Source organism: Aquarana catesbeiana, linkage group LG12 (genome assembly GCF_042186555.1).
Source record: "Aquarana catesbeiana isolate 2022-GZ linkage group LG12, ASM4218655v1, whole genome shotgun sequence".
Classification (NCBI taxonomy): Eukaryota; Metazoa; Chordata; class Amphibia; order Anura; family Ranidae; genus Aquarana; species Aquarana catesbeiana.
The window spans coordinates 226,624,711-226,633,234 of NC_133335.1; the positions used below are offsets into that span (position 1 = coordinate 226,624,711).

Below are 8,524 nucleotides of genomic sequence, written 5' to 3' on the forward strand. Positions count from 1 at the left end.
GTTAAAGGTTCAGGAGATATTCATTTTACCTACAGGTAAGCCTCATTAGTGCCGGTTCACATCAGTGCGCTGTGTGAGAACGCATGTGTTTCGCACCGCAGTGCAAATCACATGCGATGTCTGTGCAATGTGATTTCAGTCATACAGATAGTATGGCTGAAATCGCATCGCATTCAGCCCAAACTCGCACAGAACCCTTTTTTTGGTCCGCACCAGAATCGGATTGATCTGATCCGATTCCTATCCGAACTGTTAGTTCACACTTCGATATGCAAACTGAAATGGGGGTGTCATTAACAATGTATTGATACTCCCAGCAGTTCGCATATGGCAGTGTGAACTGCCTTTGCGAGTCGGGTGTGATGCGGGAACCCGCAGTGGATTTGCAGTATTCCCGCATCGCACCCATGTGAACCGAGCCTCATAGGCTTACCTTTAGGTAAAAACGACAAAGCGGGGTTTACAACCACTTTCAATTCCTGAGAAGCATAACAAACCAACATGAGCTCAAACTCTCCAGGAAATGCCAAACGCTTTACTATTAGATTTGGGTGAGCTGATAAAACTGCAACTGACTGCACAGAATGAAGTATACAGCACAATATATTCCTAGTTGGTAATTGTCACTGATCCATCGTAAACAGCGATCACAAGATGGAGGGGCTCGGTGAAGGTGATGGTGAAGGTGAGGAGGTGTCTGATTGGGTCACACAGCTCATAAAAAGAGATCCGCCCGGCCTCATAATCCAGACAGATCCTGAATTTATGGCTGGTAGGCTTTTGAAGAAGTGGCGTCAATTTATTTTCATGCATCTTATTAAACGCATGAATATGCCTTTGCAAACACCAGGAATACTTATTATCCCCAATATATGATTTCCTGTCCATACTGGGATAACACAACCCGACTCTCCAGCTGGTTGAATTACTCGTGTCCACCTCCCAGGAATGCCGCCCTGAAGAGAAACTTCTCTTGCTTAGAACACGATATTCTTTAAATCTCTTGGGAGTTTCTGGACGATCTAATTTTACTGCTGACAAAGATGCAGTTTTCAAATCCTTTGAAATCTGTATATAATTAGCAGCTGTTTCTTCATCAAGTAAAACTCCTTCTGGTTGCTGTATACAGATGGGAAAATCTTTTATAAAGTCAGATAATTTGTGTAATCTGACTGTGATGGAATTCTCATAGAAATCACCTTCACTCAGAATCATTGCATCCATATTATCCTCCTGCTCGGTATGACAGAGGTCCTCTCCATCTGAGTTCTGATCCTTCAGGACGGACATTGGGTCAGTGGTTTTACACAATTCTTCAACGTGACTCATCTTCCTGGACAGCTCGTCCTTCTGTATCTCCAGTTGTTTGATTAGCTTGGACACAGACTGTGAGATCTTCTTCTCCTCCATGGAGACCTCCCTCAGGACTCTCTTCTCAAGTTCTTCCAGCTCTCTCCTGATATCTCTGAACAGGGCAGCGACTTTCTCTATTTCACCGGCTGCTTTATCTTCTACGTCTGCCTTGCGTTCCTCCAGACTTCGGACTTGTTTCTCAGCCCATGCTTTCTTTGAGGTCATCATCTCCAGATCTTTCCTCAGCTTCTCCTTCTTCTTCTCAAAGGCCTCATCCAGTGACTCCACCTGGTGTCCTTTGTGTTCTCCAACAGCAATACAGTAAACACAGATACAAACCCTTTCCTTGGTGCAGTAATACTCCACAATCTTTTTATGGATGGAGCATTTTCTGTTCCCCGGGGAGTTGGTGGGATTGGATAAGACGTGTTCTGGTGACTTGGCATGGACCTTCAAATGTTTACCACACAGGGAACTTTCACAGTGCAGGCAGGATTTTATGGCCGGTACAGGAGAGTCCACACAGTAAGAACAATAGATTTGCGTATCCTCCGGAACGGGCTGGGAATGGAGGTACATCTCCGCTATGTTCCGTAGAGCTCTAGCGCTATACAGTACGGGTCGCTCCTGGAACTCTTCTCTGCACTCCGGACAGATATAAAGCCCAGACACCCCCTGAGTGTCCAGCACACGGTCAATACATTCTCGGCAGAAGTTGTGTCCACATCTCAGTGTTACCGGATCCGTATAAATGTTCAGACAGATGGAGCAGCTCAGATCATCTCTCAGATCAGGAGATGCCATTGTAGCCTGCAGGAGGAGAAATTAAAGTGAAAGTTTGTTAAATTTCTGCTAAACAAGACGGGTGGAATAATATAAAGCATAGTTGCCAACAGTCCCGGGACAATCCCGATTTTGGGACCCTCGTCCCGATTTAATCTTGTCCCGGGTGTTTTCCCGATTTTTTGGGTTTGTCCCGAGAAAATCGTGAATGTTTTTGTCAAAAAAACGGCAACGGCTCCACAAAAATGGCCGCCGTCGCCTCCACGAGTCAGTGTTGTTTCCCCTTGTGTTCAGTGCAGGGGAGAGGGGCAGCCGATCGGCTTCACTCTTCAGTGTACAAATAGAAAATTCTATTGTACACTGAAGCCTATTGGCTACAGGGATTGGCGACCCCCCCCCCCCCCCCGAACACAACGAAATGTTCAGTCGCCGCCAACCCTCCGCTCTGCCCCGTGTGTGACAGTGTGCGAGAGCGACACTGATGGAAGGAGCGTGTGCAATGATGGTCCTGGCTCCCCCCTTGCAATGAACAGGGACACACTAATGGAAGGACTGGGGCTCTGTTGGCTGGGGACAGTGCACTGATGGTTCTGGCTCCCCCTTGCACCCTGTCCCCCCATGTCACCACCATACCTGATTCCCCCCTCCCCTTGTGTCACCACCATACCTGCACCCCCCTCTCCCCTGTGTCACCACCATACCTGCAACCCCCTCTCCCCTGTGTCACCACCATACCTGCAACCCCCTCCCCCGTGTCACCACCATACCTGCACCCCCCTCTCCCCTGTGTCACCACCATACCTGCACCCCCCCTCCCCTGTGTCACCACCATACCTGCACCCCCCTTCACCCTGTGTCACCACCATACCTGATTCCCCCCTCCCCCTGTGTCACCACTATACCTGCACCCCCCAGTTTGCAGATCTCTGATCTTTGCTACCTTGTAGCAGTTGTGGATAGATTTATCGCATTTCAGTTTTGCAAGTCCCCTAAATCATAACTTCCTCTGTATCTGTTCAAAAATTGATCTCCCCGCTCTTTGGTGTCATTCATTGCCTTCAGACCACTCTCTTTGCTATTCTGTCCCAGCTTTCCCCTCCACAGTCAGAAACACTTCGACTTCCTGATCATGTGATCACTGCCCCATCCACCTAGGTCCTGAAAGGGACATAGCAATGTCTAGGAAATAAAGTGACACGGTGAGGAAGGAGGATGTAAATACCTGCAGTGATATAAAACTGCTGTATAGAAGGCATGCGGGTAGAGTTGCCACCTCATCCCTTTAAACCCGAACACCTTTGAATTACACAGGTTCTGAGGCTAATTTAATGCAGATAAGGCACCAAGTGAATTTAATTACCACCTTAACCACTTAAGGACGGAGCCTCTTTCTGAGATTTGTTGTTTACAAGTTAAAAACATTTTTTTTTTTTGCTAGAAAATTACTTAGAACCCCCAAACATTATACTTTTTTTTCTAACACCCTAGAGAATAAAATGGCAGTCGTTGCAATACTTTCTGTCACACCGTATTTGTGCAGCAATTCTTACAAGCGCACTTTTTTCAGAAAGAATACACTTTTTTGAATTAAAAAATAAGACAATAGTAAAGTTAGCCCAATTTTTTTTATATTGTAAAAGATAATGTTACGCCGAGTAAATTAATATCACGCTTCAAAATTGCGCCCGCTCATGGAACGGCGACAAACTTTTACCCTTAAAAATCTCCATAGGCGACGTTTAAAAAATTCTACAGGTTGCATGTTTTGAGTTACCTAGGAGGTCTAGGGCTAAAATTATTGCTCTCGCTCTACCGATCACGGTGATACCTCACATGTGTGGTTTAAACACCGTTTTCATATGCGGGCGCTACTCACGTATGCGTTCGCTTCTGCACGCGAGCTCGGCGGGACGGGGCGCGTTTAAAAAAAAAAAAAAAATTCTTATTTATTTTACCTTTTATTTTTTATATTTACGCTGTCTTTTAATAAAAAAAAAATTGTGTCACTTTTATTTCTATTACAAGGAATGTAAACATCCCTTGTAATAGAAAAAAAGCATGACAGGTCCTCTTAAATATGAGATCTGGGGGTCAAAAAGACCTGAGATGTCATATTTACACTAAAATGCAATAAAAAAAATAAAATAAAAAAATTGTCATTTAAAATGACAATGGAGATGGAGCTTTATGGAAAACAAACTGAAGCTGTGTGTTTATCTGCAATGTGCAAAAAAAACAAGCCCATCCATTGATGGTCCACCTTCATTACCCCCCGGTGCTAAGGTCTTCCAGTGCCCAGGGTGAAGATGCCAAACAAAGACTTCCCCAGTTTAGCAGGAGGCAGGCCTAATAATAACACCCTGTGCTGAAATCGTGCCAACCACGTAACGCTAGCACCATCGTGCCACAACTTCATGCATTGCACATGGTTGCAGGGTGGTTGTGATGTGACCCAACGTGACACGAAGTATATTTTTTGCCATACTTGCAAATGCTTTGTATGTGTACAAGTCCGTTTGGCAGCCACAGCAGATTATGGGGTGGTAAAACTGCGACTCAACCATCTGTTTTTACTGACCCCTGATTGCAAGTGTAAAGAAGACCTAAAACTTGTGGCTAACAGTGGCAAAGAAAGAAATACTCTGACATCAGTGCAAAGAAAATAATGCCCCTGCATTGGTGTTGTCACTGGTAGTAGCAAAAAATGCCCCTGCACCGGAGGTGTCACTGAAAGTAAAAAATACCCCTGAGCCGGAGGTGTCACTAAAAGTAAAAAATGCTGCTGCACCAGAGGTGTCACTGAAAGTAAGAAATGCCGCTGCACCGGAGGTGTCACTAAAAGAAAAAAATGCTGCTGCACCGGAGGTGTCACTGAAAGTAAAAAATGTCGCTGCACCGGAGGTGTCACTGAAAGTAAGAAATGCCTCTGCACCGGAGGTGTCACTGAAAGTAAAAAATGCAGCTGCACCGGAGGTGTCACTGAAAGTAAGAAATGCCCCTGCATCGGAGGTGTCACTGAAAGTAAAAAATGCCCTTGCAACGGAGGTGTCACTTAATGTAAAAAAATGACGCTGCACCGGAGGAGTCACTGAAAGTCAAAAATGCCGCTGCACCGGAGGTGTCACTGAAAGTAAAAAATGCCGCTGCATCGGAGGTGTCACTGAAAGTAAAAAATGCCGCTGCATCGGAGGTGTCACTGAAAGTAAAAAATGCCCCTGCATCGGAGGTGTCACTGAAAGTAAAAAATGCAGCTGCATTGGAGGTGTCACTGAAAGTAAAAAATGCCCCTGCATCGGAGGTGTCACTGAAAGTAAAAAATGCTGCTGCACCGGAGGTGTCACTGAAAGTAAAAAATGCCCCTGCAACGGAGGTGTCACTGAAAGTAAAAAATGCTGCTGCACCGGAGGTGCCACTGAATGTAAAAAATGCCGCTGCACCGGAGGTGCCACTGAATGTAAAAAATGCCGCTGCATCGGAGGTGTCACTGAAAGTAAAAAATGCCGCTGCACCAGAGGTGTCACTGAAAGTAAAAAATGCCCGTTCATTTGTGGTAATGCTAAAAGGAAAAATGCATCAGCATCAGTGTTGGTGGGTAAAAAGATGTCGCTGTGTCGGTGTCAAAAGGAGGAAAAAATGCCACCACACCAGTGGTGTCAGTCTAAGAACGGATTTGGAATCTGTGTCAGCGGGATGAAGGAGGGGAAGAGATATATTAAATTACTAAAACCTATAATAAAATTCTGTACAATATCACTTGATGCACTTAGACCCCTTTCACACTGGAGGCATTTTTCTTAGGCGCTAAAGGGCTAAAAATAGCGCCTGTAAAGCGCCTGAAAAATGCCTCCCCTGCAGCCCCAGTATAAGAGCCCGAGTGCTTTCACACGGGAGCAGTGCGCTTGCAGGATGTTAGAAAAAGTCCTGCAAGCAGCATCTTTGAGAGCGGTTTAGGATTTAGCGCTGTATACACCGCTCCTCCACTGCCCCTGCCCATTGAAATGAATTGGCACAGCTGCCGAAGCGCCTGCAAAGCTCTTCGGCAGCGGCGCTTTTCGGGCGCATTAAACCCTTTCTTCGGCCGCTAGCAGGGGTTAAAAGCACCGAAAAACGCTGCTAAATCAACTGTAAAGCGCTTTACCGCTAACGCGGCCACGCTGCGCGTGCGAAAGGGCTCTAAAGGAAATGTATTTATTGGTGTTACAATTATATGTATAATCCCATTTAAAAAGGACAAAAAACTGATAAAGTGTCCCTCGTGTGTTGTAGGTGACAGAACCCAGAAATATCCTAATCATCAGAAATAATCTGAACATATAGGAACCAGGGCAATGGACAGCAGATTATTTACTCTTTGATATTCATAGTCATGGCCAAACATTATGGCTCCCATGCTCCGTGTGGCACACAGAGACACACAACAGAAAGGTTGAGTCAATTTTACACCATTTTAACTGGTTGCTTGTGTGATATCTATATTGTCAGCACCTGGTAATTGATGCAGGTGAGTGTATTTACAAACTTGGAATGCAATTATTTCTTACAATTTTGAGAAGGTGCATATAATTTTGTCCAATCCGTTTTTGGAGTTTTGCGTGGAATGTGTCAGATTTGGCTTTTTATTTTTCCACTTTTTTTGTGTCATACCCATACAAACAAAGGCAATAAACATATGAAATGCCAGACTCCGGTGGGTGTAACAAGATGGCCGCTTGCCTCCTTCTCACTATATCCTTACTGTGGACGAGTATGGGGTGTAGCAAGATGGCGACGACGGAACCTCACTTCCGTTACAAATTCTGATAGGTCGCCGAATCTGACGAAACACTGGCTTTGTTCAGCTCTCTGATCAACCGGTAGAATCTCAGGTCTTCCGAAGTGGGGGGGAAATGAACATCCACTCCAGCTGCTTGTAAAAGCAATCCAGCAGCTAGTTAGCTTCTAGGGTTGCTGGTACAAGAGACCACCATTTTATGCCTTTTACTGCTTTGCAATTTTAGCAAAAGATGGAATAAAAAGTGTGAGTGTTCCATTAATATGCCGTGTGTATGGCCAGATTTAGATGGTTTATTGAATTCCTGCTGCTACTCTGTTCATGGAGGAATGTGGTCAGACTTGAAGATCCTGGAACATGCAGATCCTAAAGACAGATTGCAGACCTTCTCACCTTTCCCTGCCATCTCTGCATGCATACCTCCCAACTTTCTGGGATGAGGGACACCTATTAGCAAAAAAATGTAGACATAGGACACACCCCCTGCCACGCCCTCCTTAAAGGAGAATTGAGCAAAAAAAATGATTACTTAAACCCACAAGTGCTTTTTTACCACTACTATTCCCTTGGGGTCCCCCCAAAATCCATACCAGATCCTTATCCGAGCACACAGCCCGGCAGGTCAGGAAAGGGGGTGGGGACAAGTGAGCGCCCCTTCCCCCCCTCCTGAACCGTACCAGGCAGCATGCCCTCAACATGAGGGGGTGGGTACTTTGGGGCAGGGGGCCCCAAAGCACCTTGTCTCCATGTTTATGAGGACAAGGGCCTCTTCCCAACAACCCTTGCCGTTGGTTGTTGGGGTCTGCGGGTGGGGGGCTTATCGGAATCTGGAAGCCCCCTTTAACAAGGGGGCCCCCCCAGATCCTGGCCCACCACCCTATGTGAATGAGTATGGGGTCCATTGTACCCTTACCCAGTCACCTAAAAAAGTGTCAAAAATAAAACACATTACACATGTTTTTAAAGTAATTTATTAGGCAGCTCCGGGGTCTTTTTCCGATCTCTTCTCCCCTCTCCGGCTCTTCTGTGTCTTCCGCTGACGTCTTCTGCCTCTGTCGGTTCTTTTCCCCTCTCTGGTTCTTCTCTGCTCTCTCTCCGGTTCTTCTCCCTCTGTACGCTGTCTTCTGCCGGGTCTCCTCCGCTGTCTGCTTGCTCTTTTGCCCTGTATTCTCCCTCTCTTGACTCAACGCTCTCTCCCGCTCTAATGCCGGGTGCTTGGTGTGCCACTACTTATATAGGCATGGGGTGTGGTCAATGTGTGATGCCATCCGGAGGCCCCGCCCCTTATGACGTCACCGCCCGGGGCATGATGGGCGGTGATGTCATAAGAGGCGTGCCTCCGGTGACCCCGCCCGATGCCAATATTAGTAGTGGCACACCGCGCATCTGGCATTAGAGCGGGAGAGAGCGTTGAGTCAACATCGGAAGAAGAACAGAGAAGACAGCAGAGAAGACCGGGCAAAAGAGCGAGAAGATAGAGGAGGAGACCCGGCAGAAGACAGTGGAGAGAGGGAGAAGAACGGAGAAGAACCGGAGAGAGAGCGGAGAAGAAACGGAGAGGGAGCGGAGAAGAAACGGAGAGGGGAGAAGAACCGGAGAGAGAGCGGAGAAGAAACG

At 46.5% G+C, this 8,524-nt stretch overlaps 1 protein-coding gene across 1 annotated transcript; it reads right to left on the reverse strand.

The window, feature by feature from the left end:
* Window positions 1-515: 515 nt before the first annotated feature.
* On the reverse strand, window positions 516-3,304 carry LOC141113624 (E3 ubiquitin/ISG15 ligase TRIM25-like). Its single transcript, XM_073606839.1, has 2 exons — window positions 3,077-3,304; window positions 516-2,163 (listed from the first exon to the last, which is right to left on the reverse strand). Exon 2 carries the CDS (start codon window positions 2,155-2,157, stop codon window positions 610-612), a length of 1,548 nt encoding a protein of 515 aa, XP_073462940.1. The 5' UTR covers window positions 2,158-2,163; window positions 3,077-3,304; the 3' UTR covers window positions 516-609.
* Window positions 3,305-8,524: the final 5,220 nt, after the last annotated feature.